This window comes from Rhea pennata, chromosome 4 (genome assembly GCF_028389875.1).
Source record: "Rhea pennata isolate bPtePen1 chromosome 4, bPtePen1.pri, whole genome shotgun sequence".
Taxonomy (NCBI): domain Eukaryota; kingdom Metazoa; phylum Chordata; class Aves; order Rheiformes; family Rheidae; genus Rhea; species Rhea pennata.
The window spans coordinates 1,038,956-1,062,318 of record NC_084666.1 but is presented as its reverse complement, the minus strand read 5'-3'; the positions used below and the strand labels follow the sequence as shown (position 1 = coordinate 1,062,318).

General features: G+C 45.6%; 1 protein-coding gene across 10 annotated transcripts in view; it reads right to left on the bottom strand.

The window, feature by feature from the left end:
- DYSF (dysferlin) overlaps window positions 1–23,363 on the bottom strand; it is a 117,022-nt gene that overhangs the window by 3,003 nt on the left and 90,656 nt on the right. For 9 of the 10 annotated variants that reach the window (XM_062574894.1, XM_062574900.1, XM_062574896.1 and 6 more), the window contains 5 exons: window positions 20,522–20,663; window positions 10,733–10,832; window positions 8,045–8,223; window positions 6,586–6,695; window positions 6,078–6,225 (listed from right to left, as the gene is read on the bottom strand). In XM_062574894.1, coding sequence (XP_062430878.1) covers window positions 6,078–6,225; window positions 6,586–6,695; window positions 8,045–8,223; window positions 10,733–10,832; window positions 20,522–20,663 — 679 coding nt within the window. Of the gene's footprint in view, window positions 1–6,077; window positions 6,226–6,585; window positions 6,696–8,044; window positions 8,224–10,732; window positions 10,833–11,256; window positions 11,471–20,521; window positions 20,664–23,363 lie in introns of those variants that run through there. The other variant, XM_062574899.1, reaches the window with a different exon arrangement.

The following is a 23,363-nucleotide window of genomic DNA, read 5'->3' as shown; positions in this document are numbered from 1 at the left end:
GGGTTTGGCACAGAACTGCAGACAGGAGGACGGCCGCATGTTCAGGGCTGCCCGTCGGGCATCACAACGAAGCCCGAGCCCTCGGAGACAAGAGGACAGCAGAAAGCCCAAGACACGCGGGAAAGCGGGGCTTGCTTTTTTCCAGCAGAAGCTAATGGTCACACACACCAGCCAGCAAGCACCAGGAGTCGCACTGCGACTTCGATTTCTCCTTCCACCAGTTCTTAAGATAAATTTCCACCTCTTCTTATAGAATTTACCACCTCCCCACCAGCATCACCTCAGTGCCTCATGCCTACTTGCTTTAAGGAGACATTTTCAGTCCTTGGCTGGCTTACTTCAACCTCCTCTCCTCTGGTTCCCTGTGTCCTCCCCATCGCTGCTCTCGCTGCTCCTCCACAAACCCTGAGTCTGTCTTCAGCCACCATGGCCTGTTCTTACACCCGTATGGCTAAACTCTCTCCCTCCCCACCACCCCCCTAAACTGGTGGCCTCATCTGCCCTGCCTTCTTGGTCAGATCCTTCAGAAATTGGAGAGCACTGTTTTGCATGGCCCAAAAACTCTGCCTGGGATTATGCCAACCAAGCCAGTCTGGACAGCAACAGGACCGTTCCTGCCCTGCTCTGTCCCGACTGAGCACCTAAGTACGAACCTAGTCTGCAGATCTGCGGGCTATTTTTGAAGGAGCTGCCAAAGGCAATCAAGAAATGCAAACCTACTGCTGAAATCTTCAATTCCCTCCTTGAAAGGAGAGAAGATGGCAACAACGTGAAAAAGAATGAGCTGTGTAAACGCTGCTTATCAGGACCACAAGGAAAATAACGCACGATGATGCATGTTTAGGTCATTTGAAAAGAGCTCTATTCTAAAGTAGCTCTGATTCACATACGCACACCCGCACGCTCGTACTAGCAAATTTGGAAGTTCCTTCCAAGAATATTGAATTTAATTGGTACAGGATGTTCTATCACTCTGTCGCTTTAAAAAAACAACTTTGGAAACAAAGCATAATGCTAGTTACGAGCAAGTTCTTTAGAGAAGGAAATAAAAAAAAAGAAGTAAAGTTTGACTAAAGGCATCATGATAAATTACAATGTGTAGCAAATTATGAGGCAGTTTGCCAATTGAGGATTTCTAATAATGCCATAAATCAAGTAAGCAAAGCTAGGGCAGTTTACCAGAAGTCCTTAGAAAAGCCTCCAGTGGAATATAACCTTCTAATTAATTATCCATTCATTTGTCTTTCAGTCTATTCTCCAAAATACTCCTATTTTTTATGATTTGACTGGTTGCATTCTGGAGGGTAGCAAGTTTTCTATCCAGCTATGAATTTGTATTAACGAAGTGTTGAAAGCCGAGCAGGATTATCAATCAGCACAGAAAGCAAGCTGTAATTAGAATTAATGGCAATGGAAGCAAAGCTGGGCTTGCAGAACACAAATAGAGCTTTAAAAGGTAGTAAACATTTACATGGTACTGCAAAACAGAGCTGAATCCAGCTGGAAGTCATGTTACATTTTTCTATGGTGGAAGCCACTAAAATCTTTACAATAATCACTGCTTTGGGGAGATATCTTAACCACAGTATTCCCCTATACTTTATAAATTCAGAAGCCCAGATAGGACTTTATGATCTTTCATTCTGACCTTCTGTCTAGCACCAGCCTGAGACTGTTCTCAGCTGTAGCAATATCAGATGAAAAGTCCAATGAAGTCAGCGAGTCTTTCCAAAAGGCGCCTCAATGCGCCATAAACGAACACTGCTGGGCAGGAGTACGTGGTGGAACTAGAGCATATCTTTTAGAAAGACATTCAATCTCAATACGTGGATGCTTCAAAAATGATGAATTTACCACAGCCTTTGGCAATTTGTTGCAATGGTTAATTAACCTTCCTCTCAAAAATTAGCATTTTATTTCCACTGGAATAACTCCTCTAACGTTCACTTCCAGCTACTGGATCTTATTATGCTTTCATCTGTTGTTTAAAGAATCTTCTGATGTCAAGTTAAATATAAGGACCATGCAAGGAAATCATATAGGAAATATCCAAGGAATGCCATTCCCTGAGTCCTAGCTTGTACAGACCTTAATGATAACCACTCTGTAAAGAAAGTTAATGCAAGCTGTCAAGTAACCTGACACTAAGACTAAGTGGAAGAGTCCCAGTAAAAATGAAGAACCTCAGAATATCAGATTTTCAACATTTTTTCCCATTTTTGTAAAACTAGACAACTTTTCATGGAAATTTGCAACGCCATGCAGTTTTCCAACCAAAACCAAAAGGTTTTTCTGTTGGAAATGACCTTTCAGCTGCTAAAACAACTTGCTCTGTGAACAGTAGAGCTAATGATGACTGATCCCTCACGGGCTTGTGCCTAAATTTCCCCTCCTGCAATGCTCCCCTTATGTGCTGATGAACCTCCTCTTCCTCCTGAAGTGCCACCAGCCCCTTCCCAACCTGCACATCTTCCCCTTGCGCGCTCTGTCCAGAGGCCCTGCTCCACGGCTGGTTGAGCAGTACGTGGACGGGCTGGCTCATCAGTGCACGGAGGTGATATGCAGACAAACAGCTTGGAAGGTAGCAGATGGCAGATGAAAGGCAATTTGGGCAATCACGCACGCTTTTTGCCCCAAGAGGAATGGGTTCACACAGACTGTGTCCTGCAAATGGGGAAGCACACAAGCATGCAACTGTAATAGTTTCCAATTCCCTCTGCTTCCAGCAGGTGCCGGGCACTGAAGTAGCTTTAGATGCCTTGCCTGTTTTGCAGACTATTCTGTTTCTTTCTGTAATGAGCAAAATGCTTTCCTGGTCTGCGGAACTTCACTTGCTGGCTATTCTGCACAAGACCAAGACACCAGCTTCTTTATGCTGATGGAGAACTCTTGAGTCCAGGCAGTGCTGGGAAGCACATCAGCCCATCCGTCGCAGAGACAGGTGGGATCCCATGGCTCTGGAACAGGCTCACACTCCTGAACTGCGCTGGCCACAAAGTTGAGACTGTGGTTTGTTTGAAGCTTTCAACACCATATAGGGAATAGGAACAAATCAAAAAAATCCCATTTTTATGCTGAGAGCCAAAGAAAATGCCATGGGTTGGTTTTCAGGTGAGATTCCTCTCTCAGCTCTAAGGGCAACACATACAAGGTTAGCTTAGCTAGGGAGCATGGTGAGTATCCCAGGGGATGCTGGGTACATATATTTCTCACTAGCTGAGCACCCTCAGGTAGAGTCCAAACAGAACAAGGTTTGGAGCTAGGGCTGAGACATCCTTAGCAGGAAAGCAGAAAACTAGCAGCAGCTGGCACATGGGATGCAACACTCTCAGGTGGAGGTGAGGTGAGAGCATCACAACTGAGCTAAGCTTTCTTAGACCACTTCCTCTGAAGAAAGGAGGAGTGACCTTCAGCAGCATTACAAAAGAAGAGGTAGGGATGCAGAGAACCCAGCAGACAACAGGAGATGACACATCCACGGCTGTGCCTTGCACTGAGCATCGTGGACCGCAGGAAGGGTCCCACACTGGGAACCTCCATTGCCACGGTGGGAGATAAGTGCCTCTTCTCTTCAGTGGGCAGGGACTCTTCTGAGCCCCTCCAGGGCATGCAGGACATGTTTGCCTGGAGCATCTGGAACCACACGTGCCTTGGTAGGTTTGCCAGGCACAGATGGACTCCTTTCTCCCAAAGAGGCAGTTCGGTCCACCTTCTCAATTACTTTGGGTGGGCTCATTTGGGCACTGGTGCTCACTGAAGCATTTCCTAAAGTCAGCCCTGCTCAAACAGTGGATCAAGGTCTTCAAACTCCCTATGTCACCATTGCCTGCTTTCAGTCCTTGCCTCATAAAACTGCATGCAGGAGGGAATTCACACTGCACACAGGCTTTTTCAGGCCACATGCAAGTTCTGTGGGTCCTGCTCATTCAAGGGCTATTTCCTGAAAAGTAATGACCAAAAGGGCCCAGAAGGTCCCAGCGAAGCTCACAATAAGCAGAAAGCTTCCAATGAGATCTCATGCAAGGCCATAGCAGAAAGAGTAATAGAAGCAGCAAATCAGTGATGTCACCTCCGTGTGCACCCCTGCTGTTATGGACAGCCCTGTATTCCCATCTCATCTGTGCAGATTGACAGCCATGTGCCCTCATGGCCTTCCCTCAAGGTTTCCCTGCCACCATCCATGAGCCATCCCTTTAACTGAGAGGAGAGAGGCTGGGTGGTCAGAAGACCCTTGAGCTCCTGCTCACGACCTCAAAGCTGCACACGTGGAGCGGCACCATCATGTACATAGCACCTACCTCAACAGGGCCCTTAGTTTAAATGAGACCTGACGGTGCTCCTGGCACGCAAGTCGGAGCAGAACTGAGAGGGGATTGTTCTATGCAGCGTTTAATCAGGCTTGTAACGACGAGCCCTGCCAGAGGTCGGCATGCCAGCAGCATCCTTCATGCACAAACCATCACCAGCGCGGCTGCCAAATTTAGTGTTTGATGAAACAGGAGAACAACTAAATCTCCAAATAGATATAGAACCAGCAACCTCAAAAATCTAGAGGAAGCTGGCCAAACGCATAAAAACAGAAAAATTCCATGAAACATGGCCTTACTTTTTAGAAATATGACTAAAAGTTGACCTGACCAAAACGAAATTAAATACTACAACATTTAGCTAGGAAACAGGGAAAAATCCCAAGTAATAATGAGTGTAAATCAATATTTATAGTTTGTGAATTTTTGCTTCTCTTAACATTGTTTTTGTGTGATACCACTGGAACGAATGCAAAGCCACTCACAGCTTCAGGGAAACACTGAGTTCTTCTTGGTCAAAAGTTGGTTTCTGCTATTTAACATAAAGGGAGTCTCCATGAATGGCTTGGAGTACAGAAAAGAGAGGATGAGATGGAGCAGAAATCTGCACTTGAACAATTATTTCCTCCTTCTTACTACTTAGCATCTAAGGAATTGCTTCTCCAGCAGGAAAAGTATTCCAGCCCTTCCCATGGATATGAGGATATGGAGACAGAGAGAGGCGTGATCTAACGCTGTCCCATTTTTCTCGACGGGAACAACTGAGCATGCATGATTTCAAACCATCTGAAAGTGATTACAATGGTGAGGAGAAATTCCACACCTCGCTTTTTAGTTGCACATTGCAAACACACGAAGCCATCTGTGGAAGGCAGCTATGTTCTCTCATACAAAGGTATAAATTACCCCAATGAGTTCTTTTGTAAAAAAAAAAAAAAAAAAAAAAAAAAAATCATATAGAAGGAGCAGAATTTGTTAAGTGCTGGGAAAAAGACAGGCGAGTAAATTTTCTTATCAGTCTGATAGGAGGGGAAATGGTGTTCAAAAGCCGGCATGACTTATTCTGGTGCCATAGAAACAGAGGAGGATACAAAAACCCATCCTATGCCAAACTGGAAGGCTGGGGATCCATTATTTAATTATTTTGTTTTGCCAATGGAACTGACAGCAGGGCAAGAAAAAGCCACTTTCTTGATTAATGAGGTGGAAAGCCTCCCCCTTGTTTGAGACATTATATTGGTATAAACTGTTCCAAGCCTTGATAATGAGAGACAGGGCTGCCCAAATGTCTATAAACTAGCCTGCATCTTTAAACAATTACAGACTGATACATTTTTTTTGTCACTGCTCAGCCCTGTAAAATGGCTGGATTTCTAATTAGGCTGTATTTTTCTTGTGGATTTTCCCACCAACCCTGCAACACCTCTGACATCAGCTGCTCGAATCTCTCTTTGGAAACAATCAATTAACCTTGGCATTGTTGCACAGCAATGGAAACACAGGCACAAAGAGGTGCGCGTCCTGCACTGCTGCTGCTGCAGATGCACGAACTCTAGGCGGGTTTCACCCATATCAGTCCACAGCGTTGTTCCCCTTGGAGCAACATGAGACTTTGCAGCCACATGCCCGGGGACCATCTCTGTCAAGGCAGAGTAAGCATATGCATGGACAAAACTGAGGCTAGGCAGCCACAGAGACTTGGCACTGTACTGGGAGGAACACCTGATGGGGCTTATTCACCCTCCCTCGCCTCTCCCACACCCATCATACCGGGAAGGCGTAGATGAAGATCCCAAGGAAGAGCAGCAAAATGAAGAGCACGATGGCCAGGATAACCACCCACTTGTACCGCCGCCACAGAATGTATTTCAAGGTCTTGTACGGGGAGGTGAACCACAGGAAGGAGGTCTCCGGGCGTCTGAAGCCAAGACAAAGTTGAGGACACTTCTAAGTTTCCTAGTAGGACCGAGCATCCCAAAGGTGAACCACCACCCTGACTGGCACATCCCACTGTAATGAGTTGACTGAACACCCTGGAAACCCATATTCCCCTGGACAAATGATGTCAGCTGGCCACCTTGGCTGACCAGGACAAAGCCCCAGCCACCCTGGACTGTCTCAGCTTCTACAATTTGAGCATAGCACTCAAGAAATGGAACCTAAACTGGAGCAAGCCCATTGCAAACTGCAGTGTCTCAGGCTGGGACCCCAGATTTTTAATTTGCTCCTTACAAACTCTGTACCCTGATGATTATTTTTCCATTCAAGATGCTCTTACTTGGGGTCCTCCAGTTTGGGATTCATATTTGGCTCATCACGACCCATCCCAGCTGGCCGCTCTTCATGCTCTTGTTCTGCCACAATTTCCAAAGTCATTTCCAATTTACCCTGTGTGGGTTAAAAAAAAAGAAAGAAAGAAAGAAAAAGAAAAAGGGAGAGGAGGAGAAATTAATTTATGAAAAACACTCATTGAGCAAAGAAAAATTAGTTTGACTGCAATCCAACCACCACCACGAGGAGGCCAGTAAGGTCGGTAAGGTTAGATTTCTATACCTGCCCACTGCAACATTCCTATGCAGTGAATACCACTGCTGCAGAATGGGAGTGGAGGTATTAGACAGGACATGGAGGTGCTCCAGCCTATTGAAACTGATCTTTCTCCCATCAAAACAACTGAGGCCGTATCAGGTTCCCCTACATTATCATTAGCTAAGCTGCTGTCCCTGCTGTACATGGAAAGAATTCAAAGGTCTAGGAGAGGAGTTTATATGCTGGAAGGTATGACAAAAAAATGGATAATAATCCAATAATGTTGATGATTCCCAGCAAACCAAATATCAAAGGTCTGCAGGACTGGGGCTACCTATATCCCATTACTAAGACTAGTATGCGGAAAAATTAGACTTTCTAGTCTCCAGAAACTTGCTCATGATCTACAAGCTGGGACTTACAAATCCACATTATGTAAACCTGGTATCAAGTAATGCTTCTGAGGAAATCATCACCTAGCATGAGGCAACTTAGACTCTAAGGTCTCAGGGACCAGGACTATGACATACAGTTTGTTCACTGTAGGTGTCTGACTACAGGTGCATGATATGTCTTTACTCTGGTGCACAAAATGTCTATGTACACCTGGATTCGAAGTGTCCAGATTCAATGCTCTGTGGCATGTCTTGCCATTACCCTCAGAGTCCTGTCTCCCATCTGCTAGATCTATCTAATCATCCCAGATACCTCAGGGCACCTCAAATGTCACGGACACCCGAGTTTAGGCAACTGAACTGAGGCTGTACATTAGATGACTTTATTCACTGTATGAGCTCCACTACCTGGTATTGAATTGTTGCCACTAATTCACATTGGAGCCCAGATATTTACCTTTAAATATATTAGCCTGACAACTGAATCCCTTCTATGCTACCAGTCATGATACAATAGCTTTAAGAATACACGTGACAGAGAGTCAAATTATTTGGCACATTCCAAAACACAGGAACAAAATCCAAAAGGACAAACAACTTGTCCTGAGGCATCGTGCTGTAACAAATCCCAGATAACTTCCAGCTGACACAGGCTGGTCCAGCTTATAAGATCCAAACTCTAAAACCGCATTTCAGGCCCTGACCATGGCTTCCTACATGAGCTTGTCACAGTCACTTCCCTCAACACCTTTAGTGAGTTTCCCCCACAGGAAAATGCATAAAGATGTTGCCAAAAAGGATGAAAGTCCTTACTGCCAGGATCTTCTTCTGATCCTGCTCAGCAACACAGGGCCACCAACCCTTGACGGTTTTCTGCTCGAAGAGTGACACAAAACGTCCTGAAGACAAGGTGTCATCTACCAGCTCTAAGGAGCACTTTTCAGCAGTCTTGGCAGGTTTGGGCATCCGGTTGAGATCCATCTGAATGGAGCCTGCAAGGAGGAACATTACAAGAAAGACACCTTGGTGTAACAGGTCCTTAAAGCAAGGAGTATTTCCCTAAAGGCTTAGAAACACTCATCATGAAACCCTCATGACCTCAGAGAACTTAGGCATACACCCACACAGCAAGGGGAAGAGCAGATTCAAGTGCGGTCTTATTTTCCAAACATAGCACTGGTTTTAGCCCCTGCCTCTGCCTAGGATTGAGCACTCAGCATCACCATTGCACATAGGAAGACCTGAGCTCCGGTCCAAAAGGTATCCCACTGTCTATCCCACTGTCTAAAAGGTATCCCACTGCTGTGGCAGCCATGAAGCTCTTCTGGGAGAGGTTGCTAGACCCTGCAGACTATCTGGCCAGTGAGTACTTTGGCTATTTAGGTTGTCCTTGTGGACCTACTCCAAGGCAATTCTGAAACTCACACCAAGGTGGAATGCTTATAGCAGGATGAGTTATTACAACTGCGGAATGAGGTCAGGCCAGGTCTGGAGATGTGACTAGAATGCATGCTTAACCCAGTGCGGGTGTACGCATGGGAAGATCCAAGGGAAGGAGCACACCGATCTACACACTTATAGCTCATTTTGTGAAGCGCTTTGAATTCTATAGGTAAAAATGTCCAAGAGACAGCCAGGACCACATTTTAGTCTTTATTGAGTGTCTATACTGAATTTCATCACTAACCAAGCTCTAAGAGAAGTCTGATGAAAGCTACGCTTATCTTTTACCTACTTTACCCCTGTAGTTGCCTGTATGCAGCTATTACTTTGGGTGGTTTGCACTGAGGTCAAATAGGCAGACTGGGATTTTCAACGAAGACTAAGACATTTAGGTGAAATTCAAACTGAATTCATCCACAGCACAGTCAGCACAAGAGCTTTGGGCAGGAGGCTCACAGATCTCCAGGTATCCTATTTTATTGTCCCACCCAAGGTAGTAGTTGCAGCAGTCTAAATATGAATGCTATCCCACAAATCCGATCCTACAGTTAGAGTATTTTCCTAACCTTTAGGATATCTCAGCTCAGTTCTCTACTATAGACTTCCTGAGTGATGACAGAATAGTAAATTGAATTAATATGGTTTATCTACAGTGGCTGAGAATAAATACCTATCAGCTGAGCTGCAGCAATGGACATCAGTCTCAAGGTAAAATGTGTAAGCTTAAAGTGCCTGCATTTAATTTACTCTGCTACACTATTTTACCTTACAATTGGGAAGGGCCAAGAACATACACCAGGTCTGTTACTAAAGCCACGGTTTCTTGTATCCAAGGACAGTAACAGAAGAGATCAGGTTTGCTGTGAAATATTTCTGAGATCCATTGATAAAAAGTGCTATACAAAAGCCAAGGACCATTTTTATTTGTTGGAATTTGCAAGGAATTTGATGTTGGCTGTCGTACGGAGGAGAATGAACTGTGATGTGTGGGGGAATGCACCTTACGGTAGAGAAGTGACACAGCTTTTAGAGAGAGACCCATTTGGCTGGGTCTTGCAAAAGACCCAGCCAACTGGATTAAATGTTAAGGGTTTAAAGAGATCTTGATCACATACTTGCTTAGTGAAGTTTCTGACATTTCAAATTTTTTTAGTGATGAAACAAAGGTTGAATAAGATCCAATCAAAAAAGAAAAGGAAAACCTAATGCTTTAGGTTTAAGTCTCCAACTTCTGCACAGATAATCTGCTGCATTGCTCTGCTATCTTTCATATCAGCAGATTTTTTTTCCTTCTCAGTCTAAACCTCGATTGGTGAGGTGATTAGCTAGGCCAGCTTTGGAAGAGGCAAGTGCTCAATCCAGCTGTGCTTATATATAAGCATCCCAATTAAAGCGAGATAGGACAATGGTTCTGTCTGGTGGTCTCAGCTGAAATACGAGGTCAGCCTTGATGCAGGTCCATGCAAAGCAGGCAAGACCCTGACATCTTAAGGTCCTGTCTGAACCAGGATGGAAATGAGTTGGTGAGGGCTCAAAGGGCAGACGTGTTTCTCTGGGAGAAGAGCAGACTGAAGGGAGAGATATAAAGTGGTTACAAACAGAGGATATAAAATGGGTTATAAAAAGAATTGAGGCCAACAATTCTCCCTTATTATGGAGACAGCATTAGAAGCAAGAGCCCCCACAAAAAGGAGAAATTTATGGGAAACTCCAGGGGAAAGGTCTGATCCCTTAAGGATACATAAGGGAAAGAGTCAAAGGATTGAGTGAATGGAATAATCCTTCTGTTTGGCCTTCCTGGGAAATAGTGGCTCTGTTGGATTTGATGATGTTCTTGACAGTTTGTGTCAGCTCAGGAACAGTCTACTGCAAGCTGAGATTGGAAATCTACCTAATACAAACCACTTCTCATTAGCTCTGAACTACCCTGTCACTGAATCCTGATCAGTGGTCTGAACTGGTCTTGTTAGATTTTCTTCATATTCTGAAAGGGTTCAATAATTGCTTGCTTTGTGTCTGCATCAGCAGTGATGGAGCCAAAACCATCTCCCCACTTACCCAAGTAGTCATCAAAAGAGAACTTGTCATTGTCCCAGATCTGGAGGATAAGCTGTGGTGGAATCTTATTTTCGGTCTTGTCCAAGCTCCAGAAGTGCTCCTAAAAACACACCAGGAAAAAAAAAAAAAAAAAAAAAAAAAAGGGAAAGAAAGAAAGAAAGAAAGGAAGGAAGGAAGGAAGAAAGAAAGAAAACGAAAAAATTTCATTAGCAGAAACAGGCAGAGTCTGGCTACTCTAATTTCTGGGCAGTGGTAGTCCTGTAGCGTACTCCCTCCCAGTGTGTCCTGCTCCTGTGCTGCAGGCAATGGCCATGAGCGTTGTGCTGGCTTTGGGCAGTCCTTGAACAAAGATGCTCAGTGGAAGTTGCAAGGTGCTCCTGGAAGTCAGGTTTTTGCTCTGCGCCTTCATTTACTTTGTGACAATGTTTGAGCGGGTAAGCTCTCTTTGGGAGTCATGGGATCACAGTCACATGATTTGGCATGGTGCCTGAGAGCTACTCAGGTACCCTCCACGGTGAAGAGAGCAATGAGTAGTGTGTGCCAGCGCTGCCAAACCTCACCTCTCCAACCAGTGTCAAGAACATCATCAAATCCAACAGAGCCACTATTTCCCAGGAAGGCCAAACAGAAGGATTATTCCATTCACTCAATCCTTTGACTCTTTCCCTTATGTATCCAGTTACTCTGGTGGATAGGTGTCTGCTTTAGGTATCGTCAGACCGTCACTCCTCAAAAAGCCTGTGGAGAAGAACTGTTAAAATAGGCTCCTCCAACAAGTAGTGTCTGAATCCCATTACTGTGATGATGAGTTTTTGATCATACCATTGTAATGTACGGTGGCTACTCGCCCATCCCACAAAATTTGCTATTCATGTGGTTGCAACTGGTAATATTTCCCAACAAGGGTGTAATATCACTTCTGAGATGCCAGAAGATGCCTGAAGGTTAGGACCAAGATGCGTTAGGACAGAGAGGGAGAGAGGTGGAGACACACACAAAACCATGGCTTGTTGTTTCTGGCTCCAGCCAGCTCTTGCACAGGGGAGGTAGAACCATGACCAGTGTCTCCTGACAGCACACATTTTGAGGGCGTCCTGCAGGCATTGCCTCCTGCCGCACCGTTGCAACAGAGCAGTATCATAAATGGAACCAATTTAATTAAAACCAGGAAACTTCAGCATTATTCATGACACATATGTAGCACCATAAATTCACTGCTGTGGCTACAAAACTCTGATTCATTATATCGTGCAATATATATATAAAAAGAAAGAAAGAAATAAAGAACGTGTCACACTCCATAAGAACATAAATATTCAAGTAGGGAGACTGTGGGTGGAGGGAGGTACTTAAATCCCATTGAAACTGGTTTCACTTTAAGAGATCACCCTAGAAGGTTATATTTCAATTTACCTCCATTCCCTGCCTTGCTTTGGAAAAACAGACAAGCATTTTTGCAATGGAGCATTTTATTTACACATTTTAAATAATTTTTAATCTAGGAAAATAAAATAAAATCAGTGGAAACTTCTATCGCTCACCCCTTTCTCACTGAAACTTATTAAAATGTATGTTCACCCACGTGGGGGGAGGGGCTGTATTTCCCAGCTACTAATTTGTTTTGAATTAAAACTGCTAAAACCAGAAAAAGCTAATGGTGGTTCTTCCTTTCCCATATATTGGTCGGTCTCGTGCTGCAAAAGGGCTGTTAGAGTCACCCACAGAAAACCCCCCGGAGCCGTGTACCTGTGCAGACAGAAGGCAGCAACCAGATTTTGAAGAATTAAGGAAAAGACTTGGGATTTAAAGCAAAGCGTCTTAATCACGCAACCTGTTTGTTTTGCCGTGGGACAGACCTGCTTTGACTGGCAGGATGAGAAGAAGTAGAACTATTGTCAGCATCAGCCCAAACCAAGAGTACATCCACCCCAGGGCTAGGCCACGTCCCGGCACGGCTCAGTACGTCCAGGTTGACTCTACTCCGGCCAGCCGAGGCACAGCCCAGGCAACACGGGCTTTCCCATAGGCAGGAGCCACTCACGTGGGGTCTGAGAGATGGGGTAAGACCCATCTGACATGATGTGCGTCAGATCTAGACACCTTGAGCTCCCTGGGAGCAGTGGAGGGAACAGACCCTTGCAGAGGGCAAATCCAGTGGCCTACTGTACGTGCTCAACCTGGCACAGAGGAAGGAGAAGCAGCGGGTTGTTGGGAAAACCCAAATTACTGCCCTGACCGGCGGCAGCAATCCCCCTCTTCCTGGCGGGCTCCGTCCCCGTGGGTCAAGCTCTCCCCAGGGCAGCAGGAGAGCGGACGGTGCCCAGGCGGGAGCCAGCGGGTGCTGCAAGGGGCTCGCAGTCACCTCCCAAGCCACAAAATGCAGCCGAGTCTCTGCTCCCCGGGACTGACGGTGCAATTACTGGCTGACGTACAGGACCCTTCCTTGCACTTTCTTTGCAATGCCCAAAGACTCGCCTGCAGTCAGAAGAAACCAAACCTCTCTCCTGGACAAGCGGACGGTAGCGGCAGTCCCTGGCCTCCCTCCCCAGCACCACTTCTGCACCCAAGAGCAAAGCCCCGGCTTGCCTGGGACTCCCTGCTGGCCGCAGGATGACTCAGGCAGGATCAGACCCTTTCCGCACGGCCATGCACAGCTCGTAGCGAGCGAGCGCGATCTGTACAGCTTTGGCATTTCTTGTGGAAAAACCCTGTAAACGTGGTTTTGGCTGGTGGCGGAGCTTTCCTCCTGCGAGCCCCGCGAAGCCGGGGACACTGCGGAGCGGAGCTGGAGAGGCAGGCTGCAAGCACAGGGGCAGGGGAGGAATTTGATGCTGAGCTAAGTTTATGGGTCCATTTCAAGGCTGCGTGAAATTGGCCTCCATGATTAAATCTCGCTACGAATGTGCACTATAAAAACAACCCATGGCAAGAAATTTATTTCCCAGCCTCTTGCAAGACCCGGGGAGGAAGGGGGCTTGAATTATTGTTTGGGGTTTTGTTTTGCAGTGGTCGGGGAGGAAAGAGAGGGGAGGCTGGTGAATATTTTATGGTCTTGAATAATGCAGCAGGGGAGGCAGAAAAAGGAGGGGGGGAAAAAAAGCTCATATCACGGGGAAAGTGTTGACAGGGCTGCATTTCTCCTGGGTTGCTTACGTTTGCCAGAATACCAGGCAAAGAGCAAGCCCGCATCTGCCGGGAGGTTTGCTGCCGCGCTGGCTCCCAGGCCGGAGCTTTGCCGAAAGCCTGGCTGGTTTCGGGAGCGCGCTGCCCGCCGGGGTGCCGCGGCCGCGCACGAGCCCCTCCGCGCTCGCCCGCTCGCCCCGCCGGCCCCGCGGCAGCCGGGAAGGGCCACCTCTCCCGCGGGCGCAGGGCCTTGCTCTAAGGTGTTGAGAAGGGGCTTCTCTGAACCGCGTCCCATTAGGAGATGTCATCTGTTTGCAATAAGCAGACAGCTGAAATCGCTCATTATTACACTTTTATTGGACTAACTTGCCTCTTTGATCTCCCTGCTGTTGCCAACTCCCACAGTTGTATCCCAGGTCTCGTGGCACTTGGTTCTCTCTTTTTTTTTTCCTTTGGTTTGTTTTTTTTTTTTTTTTTTCTGTTTCTAAAAGTCCCAGCTCAGGGAGTCAGGTGATTACACGAGACTCCCACTTTTTAAACATCTAACCCACCATTTGCATGGGAAGAAAGCTCCAAAACACATCCCTTCGGGCTCCAAAGCCAGGATGCAAGCCGAAAGCAGCCTGTGGCATTTGAAGCCAGCCCCCTCGGCCTGGAGGGAGGCTTCCTCGCGACTTTGCTCGGCACCGTCCCCCGCAGAGCTCCGCGCTCCGAGTCCTTCCCCGAGCAGGACGGCAGCGCAGCTCGGTCCCGAGCGTGCAGTATCTGCTCTGCATTTGAGCACAGCATCGCCAATGCCCGGAGGAAGGCTCCAGGCGTCACCACACCGTAAACGTTAAATAGTCATAATATTTGCCTTGGGGCACGTACTTGCACTTCAGCGCCTGCAAGCGCCCGGTGCAATGCTATTTTCTCGGTCTCCGCACACTGCCTTTCTGGCAGAGTTTATGGGGTTTTTCCAAGGACGGGTGGCCGTCCCGCTGCCACGCAGGAGCTTTGAGCCCCGGTCTTGGCCACTTGGTGAGCAGCAGCCTTAAGCTCCAGCGTGGTCACGCTTTGCTCATCCCTTTCCACACGTCCATCGGAAAGCAAAATCCAGACCACGGACTGCTGCTCGGGTATCGCGGAGGCTGCCTGTGCATCACAGGCCGCGACTGCTTGGCCTCCTCGTTTCACAGAATGCCCTTGCATCATTGCATCTGCTTATTTCAGTCTCATTAAAACACATAATGTGTGACTGCTTCATCTAACTATGTCTCCTCTGGAAAAGAAAATATATTTAGAACACATTCAAAATGTTGCATTTTGACCAAATGAACTTTTTTTTTTGTTTGTTTTTTGATGTCCCTGAAATAAACAGGAAGGGACATAATAAAGGAAGAGAAACAGGAGAGGAAAAAATTCCAAAATTAGAAAGCAATAATCTTTTTTTTTCCTAAGCTTTTTTGGACTAAAAAGGAATGAAAATTACAATCTAACAAGATATTATCTGTTTTTAAGAAAAAAAATACAATTCGATACTCGAAAATCTCAAACCAAAACCAACCAGGGCATAAACTTTTCTCGGTACACGCTGGAGTTTTGGACACTAATGTAATGGAACAAAAGGACGACAGAGCGATACAGCTGCAGAAACCTCACACTCCCGGCTATTTTTTATGAAAATAAAACAAAGGGGAAACTGCACACTTAACTCAAGGGCAAACCCTAGCCCTACCCGGCAATTACATCGAGTCAGATCTGCCCACGTGCTCAGCTGATGGGAAGCGTCGTGCTCCGAACCATCGCTGCACGGTGTGAGCCTCTCCCGTAAAAAATCCATTGCAACAGTGAACCCCAGCGAGCCCCTCCACCGACACCCGCTCCTCCTTCCCATCGGTGCGAATCTGCGCGGGCTTGGGGGAATGCGAGGGTTGATTTGCCCCAGGGGAGGTTCTGGCCCATCGCAGGTCCGAGCCCCCAGTACCAGGAAGATGTCAGGACACTATAATGAATCCGTAGACAAAGCAACAAGAATTGAGGAAACCAGATAGAGCTGGGAGAGCTGCAACACCAGGGAGGGAGAAATTTGTTCTCGGCTCCACTCAGCAGCAACACTCAGAGCAGTGGAGCAGGATAAGCCTATGAGTTACAGCCCCTTTTTTGCCTGCTTTTCCCACAAATGTCTTTGCATTTTTCTCTTCATATGGGTTTAAGACATCAAACCTCCCTCTTTCTCATCTCCTTTCTACTTTCTACATCTTCCTACTCCACAGCTGTCTGAAGAAACAAATTATGTCTATTCAGTACTACCACCTTTGCTATTTTCCGTAGTGTGATCTAACTAACACTGAGAAGGTTGCAAGCAAGCAGGTTTTCCCATACCCGAAACACCTGTCTGTACATACTGCTGACTTCAGCAGCTGCTGCTGGCTAAAGAAATAGCTGAACTTGGAAGAAGAGGTTGTCCTGGACTTGGCCTCATAGAATTTTACTGGTCTTTTCCCCCGTCCCAAGCAGCACAACACATTCAACTTAAATAACTCAGGATTTCTCTCCTGAATTCTGCAGAATCACCTCAGCTGAAAGCCCTCTCCCTCCCCAGGCAGTTTGGTGCATCATGCTTGACATCTTTCCTCCCAATGAGCTTTGTCCTTCTCTGATTCATGCTGGTCTCCCAGTTCTGCTGTTAGAAGCGCCCTGAAGCCCAGCAGGAATTTCTACGAGGCAAACTGGAGCGCCTGCACAGACCCTGCCAGAAAGCAGCCTCACGTATCTCCTTCCTCGTTAGCTTCACACAAAGGAAACTCACACTCACTTCAGCAGTGCCTCAGCTAAAGATGTCCATGCGTCCATCCCACTGCTCCAGCCAGTGTACCTGCTTTTCTTGGATGAAGAATTCATCCTGATGTGGCAGTGCCATGCAGGACCTGCTTATCCAGATGCCCCAGGTCATCTGACAGCCAGTAGAAATTGGCTATCTAGTGAGACATATAAACCAACCTACATTTTGTATGATCAAGTTGAAAATATGGGATTTTTATCTGTTATCTGTCCAAAGAGCTCCAACTCAAACTCAGTTTGTGTTTGCACCTGGTTAGATTGCAGTAAGTCTATTTAAAACTCGGATGGGCCCCCTTAGTTGCATGCACAAAGTGGAAGAAAGCTGGTGAATGCAATTGTTCCATGAAAAAAGCATCTCAACGGAACTGCCCAAAAGCCTTCCCACTGAATAAATACCACCATTGCTTGCAGTTTGTTACAAAATATTGGAAAGTTTCCTCTTCGAATAAATCTCTTTATCTGCGCAAAACAACCCATTATGTGTTCTGGCACCAACACTTAATTTCTTGTTCACAGCTAACTCCAAAGACTAGTAGCAGAACACGTATGAAGACAACAGCTATGTTCCTTTGTTTGGCTTCTGCCAGTGACATGTTATGACATAGATTTGGAACTGTCAACCATGTTCCCATATTCAGTACGTTCATCTCCTAGAATTGCTTTTAAGTAACTTCTTTCCAATTGTATACAAACAGTCCAACCAGCTCTTGGATACCCTGACCTAAAGGTTTACTTCTAGGTCCACACAAACGCCAATATTTATTAACTTGCATACTGAGGTGCTCTTGAAAGCCTATTTTGAATGTCTACTTATGCAGATAATGTTTGCTTAGACATGTAGCGCTGAGCCGTTTCTGCACTAGAGGACATCTAGAATTCAGATCTGGCTGCTATATTCAACTACTGCTGTAATTGGCACTTGAAGCTGAGTATTTCAAAATCGATTTCATGCATTTTCCACCTCCACGGCGCCTCTGTGACTCAGGAGCTGAATGTTGCTCTGACTGGGTGCCCAGTGAAACCTTATCCACATACAGTTTATCTCAGCATTGCCCTCAATAGAGTTTGGTTGTACCATGACCATCTGATAAAACTGTTTGCAAAATCAAGACATGCCAGACTTAGACCTGAGGATCTAAAGTTCAAACTTGTTAGACATTGGCTCTTTTCCCTGCTAGCTGGCAGCAGAACATACTACTTAATCTGGGATGTGGGGTTGCCCATTCTGTCATTAAGTAAGTCAACACGCTACTTCATGCAAACGTGTCAGGGATGCTCAATCTACCTTCCTACCTCAGTTCCCCCTGCTAAGCAATGGTACTTCAACACGCATTGCGTATCGACCCTTTCACGAGAACAACTTCATGATCTGCATTCTAAGAAAATACCCCCATGGCGGGTCAGTGAGCTGCAGGCATCCCGACTTGGGTCACTGCAACATCATGGCCTGACTTGCCCAAAGGTTCATGTGCTAATCCTGCGTCACTCCAGTCAGCAGTACTTCACCAAAGGAACCCATAATTAGGGTTTTGAGAGGCTGCTGCTAGACAAAGACTGCACAAAAATAAGGGGAAACAAAAGAAGGAAATTTGGAATAAATGCAAGAGAGGACATATAAAGAAATACGCATCTATATGTTTTGAAAAAGCTGTTCTAATGGTGAGATCCCTTCTTTGTAGGGATTTTTTTTTTTTTTTTTTTTTTTTTTTTTTTTGAAATTCACAATGGGAGAAATTCCTATTTTAGAATGAGAAGCAAAATCTTTATAAGTTTCTTGCAGCAAGAGAAGATCTGGAGGGATATTTTCTGGAGGGAAAATATCCAGAGACGATTAAAACCTTCAGAAAGGCAGAAGTACTCACACTTCCAATCTATATGTTGAACATATGTTTCCAGGTTTTACAGGCTCCTGCTTTCCCATCAGGCACAGTGAGGAGATGGGAAGGTGAAAGCCTTGAAACCCCACGTGATCCCACAGCTCTGACGCTTTGGAGTTGAGATCTCCAAAACTCCCAGTGTTGAGGCAAGGACTGAGTTGTCCTGGCTATACCTGGGCATCCCAAGGCCAGCGGAGCAAAGAAAGGGGAATAAAATGAAAGCTGCTTTCCTCCTGGCACTAGTCTCTCCACAGGCCAACATCAGTGAGGCTGGGTGCAGGTGGCTTTTAGCAGCTCAGAATTTGCCATCTGACCGTTTTGATTTAAATTCCACTTTCCATCGCCTGTGTTTAAAGTTCGGTACATGGGCTTTTACAGCAGCAGTAATGAACCTGGAGTTCAAACAGCACATGGTGAGATCAAAAATTGCCAGAGCGGAATGTGTCCCACAAATACAAAGCATGGCTTTTCATTCATTATTTTTTCCTTTACAGAGAGGTTTTACAAGCTGTTTATTTTCTGATACAGTGTTGGCAGACATGTGGTCGGAGGAGAATCAATATCAGCACAGTGGGATGTATTTTCTTAAACGGTTTATAGGGGGGTCTTTGCTTTTTCAAAGGGGGATAATTGAATGTAGTACACACTGTACTTTTGATTTGTTTAACATGAAGCGTGAAATGGGTACAGCTATGATTCTGTCAATCAATTTTACTATCCGGCGATTCATTTTGAAGCTGGGCCCCTTTGCGGGGATCGTCTGGCTCAAGGGACCGGGAATTAGTTCAGCATCTTCCTTGCCAAAGTGGTTGTTCTAACTCAGGTCGTGCTGGGATCTTACTGGCCCCCACAAAACGAACTGGGGGTGGGGGGCTGGTCTCAGGCGAGCTTCGTGGAAGCTGCTAGTCCCACTGCAGCGGGCTGTCTTTGGGCACCCCAGATTCAAACGCAAGCAGAGACCAAGCTTCTGCAGACAAGGCAGGGAATGGGAACAAAGACTCAGGGCTGGGGTGGGTGAAGGAATTTGAGCTTTTGGGGGTGCCACAAAGCAAGACCTAGTCTTCAAAGCCAAGATTGTCCCTGTTCTCCATACAGATACACAAACCTGACAACAGTGCTGCTAATTTCCAGGTGATTTGAGCAGGAAACGTAAAACCAAGTGAACAACCCTCCCATAAAATGTTCCTTGAAAGGCAGCCCAAGTTTCCTTAGTGTTATTCCATGTATCCATCCCACCTCCCTCCCTCTATTTCCTTCTCTCCATGCAGATCCCAGTCCACACTTGGACATCACATTGTACTGACTTGACTAAGGAAGAACAGAAGAGCCAGCTGTAGACATTGGAAATGATGAGACCAAAATCACATCCAGTTTTCAATCCCTCATCTCAATAACCGGATCTCTTATTAGTCCAAGGACATCTTCCTCCTGAATCCCAAACATATTCCCATCTCTGCATCAATGGTACATTACAATCCCTGTTCCCCTACATGTCTCTGCTGCTTATCTCTTTGGATACTTGGAGCAGTTCCCTCTTGCCACCCCTCTTCAGCCCATCCATTCAGTTAACCCATAGCTTGATGCCCAATATGCCATGCTCCAGATCAGAGGTACACACCTATCCATCTCCATCAGTCTACAGAGGAAATACTGTCTCTTGTTGTTAACTAGGTACCTTGGAAGTCTCATGCAATCAGGAGAACACTTTGACACTGCTGCATCTGCATCTCTGCTGCCCACAGTTCTGAAGTGCCTTTCCTGGAGGGTCAGTCTCTCCAGACTCTTTAAATAAACCAATTTCCCCATTTGTTTACCACTTTCCATTTCAAATAGCTTAAAGGTAAGACTGATCCCTGTATAGCTTCACCATGCTGCAATTCTGCAGATCTTAGAACAAGCAGCATATTTTATCCTGGAGTTACTATGAGAAGGCAGACGTTAGAAATGTCCATCCAGGGACACTCACCTTTTTTGCGATGTAGCACACTTGCTCGGCAGGGAGATAGTCAAAGGGAAAGACAAATCTCCAGTTGAAGTTGCCTTCTCCTCCCATAGACCTGTAGTGCACATCTGTCTTCTGCTTGTTCTCCTCGTGGCCAATCAGCCAGCTGGCAAATGTAAATATATTGCATGAAGGACTAGAAACAAATCAAGGATTTTGGAGCAGTTCACCCAACTTCACAGAGGCCACAAACAGGTAATAAAGTATCTCTCACCCCCATGATAGATGCCTTGGGCTGCTATCTGCAAGGGTAACCTGGAACCCATAGGAGACTTGAGGGAAGATATGACAGTCCTGCAGGATTGAGAGATGAACTACTGCTTGAATTTCTTCACCTCTCTCACCTTTAACCTAAGCTTTGTGGATATATTAAAGACTCAGCATAGCTCTATGCTCTGGCTCAAAGTTGTCACTTACCCATTCATAAGAACAGGTCAGCTGCTTTCAGGAGAGGTCCTTCCCCCTTCTAGAGAACAAACCTCATGGATAGCCCCTAAAATCAGACCTCATGATGGAGGCAACCATGCTGAGGAATGGTAGAACTCTTTTTCCCCTATATTCTCTGTTGAGTTCTAAAAGTCTATGCAAGTGGAAAGTCCTAAATGACCAAGAAATTTTTCCCCATGAAACTCCTAGAGTAAGCTGACCCTACCTTGGCTAGAGTGACCCCAGCTGTTCTCTGTTAGAGGTTGGCCTTTGCAGCACAGTTCCTGTCCTGGACTAAGAAAGCTTGCTGTGGTCAGTCCACACAACAATTCCAGGGCAAACGGAAAATTTTCCATAACAACTATTTTTCCCAGTTGTGAGTTTTGTAAGTGTTGGGTTTTCATTCTGCCCTCTCTCCCTGTCCAAGATTTTTCAGTCTTCAGCAATCAACAGAACAAAACAAAACAATAAAACATATCCATTTGTGTATTTACAGTCCTTCTGGAGGGAAGCCAAAAGATTCAGAGGGAATTTCTAATTAAAACAATTATCTTGTTTGATTGTTTTCTACTTAAATTAAAAATATGGTTTTTTGCCCAGCTATACAAATGGTTCCCTTTTCTCCAGTGCCTCAGAGAATCACATGACCAGACCCTAGTATCTGGGGGAGACAGGGAAGGGAGGTCTACTCAAGTTCATCCTACAATACAGATCATATGCACATGTGCTACATGGACAGCGAGGGCTCGGTGGCACTGGGAATTGTGTGATGAGGTTACACTAATACTTAAATTGTGGCTGGATTATTTGATTTGATCTGATTGGATGCAAATGGCAAGCCTGTGTGTTTATTCCTGTCTTTAAAAGTTTGGCAAGGAACCTTGGAAGATGCAGTGTGAGCGCCCTCTCCTTGTAGACAAACAAAAAGACAAATAAACAGTTTGATTTGGACACGTTGGCACCATTCTTTGGCTTGCAGAACTTGCTGCATCCTCTTCACTGCAGGAAAGAGATGCCAGAAATCAAAAGCATTCAAATCACCATGACCTGGAATTAAAAACTTAATGTAGCCATGGCTGTGCTGAATCAAAGGCCCATCTTGCCCCATGACCTTCCTCTGGCAGGGAACAAATGCAGATATCATATGACCGTAAGAAGGGAGTAGATGCATCTTCCCAGCTTCTGATAATTTGCAGGTCAGAGAATACCTGTAGATAATGCTTTTTTTTATTATTTTTTTGAATCCATGCAGCTTAGGGTATCTGCAATATCCAAGGGCAAAATTAGGTTCTCAGACCCACATTTGTGCCTGTTTACAGAGGCAGCTGTATTCTCAAACATGCACACCTCCTGCTGAGCTCAGCACGTGTATAGGGCCAAGGCCACCGAGGGCCAAGGGCACCCTTTCATTCAGGAACTCCACAATATATGCAAGAGCCTAAGAGGTTTAACGATGCCAGAGAGTATAGTGTAAATCATCATAGTGCTGGATTGTTGGACGGGGACTCAAGAAACCTCCAGTTTTTGCCTAGCTATGTCTTGAAACCTAGGACATGTGAGGACCTAGGAAAACCCATCGCCCAAGGAAACAATGTTTAGTGTAGCACAGTGTTTAGTGAAACTTTTTAGTAGGAATTTGTCTTTGAAAACAATATAAAAATATCCTTTATCTGTGATATTGACACCGTAAACCAGACAGACAGGGCTATTCACCCCAAAAACATCTTCAATTCTTAATGATTTCCCTACACTATCATGCTTTTATCTACCTATATCACAATGGATATAGGGGAAATATAGCGGAATATAGGATCCTTAGGAGGGGAAATTCTCTTTGCATCCTGAGCCTAGCACAATCAGGACCTAAACTTAGCTAAGAAATGTTTATGCTACTGTAAGACTATCAATAAATAATAAATGAAATAAAAGGCAACTAAGTTCTGTCCCAGGCATGATGAAAAGGCACCTATTTCATTTACCTGCCTAACTAACTTGGCAATAATGTTACATATTATTTAGAAGATAATGTCCAAGAGACTGAGATTCCAGCCCTAGCACTGCCTAATGGGTAGTTTTGCTGTAAAATGGACAATGACAAGGCAATAGCCTCCTCAGAGAAGTGCTTTGAGATCTTCTGAAGGGAAGCACCACGTGAGAGTTTCTTATCCATCCACCTTATATACTTAAGGTAGGCTCCAGGACCTCCTCGGGAGGCAGCAATGGGTGGAAGTAATGGTCCCCACCAAAGCTGCACATCACAGTAATGAAGGCCACTTTCTCCACATGTCCCAGGCCAAGTCTCTGTCTGCAGGGGAAGGACTGTTGCCTCCTCTCCTTGTGGGACATAGGGTTATTTAGGCCTTATCCAGAAATACTGATG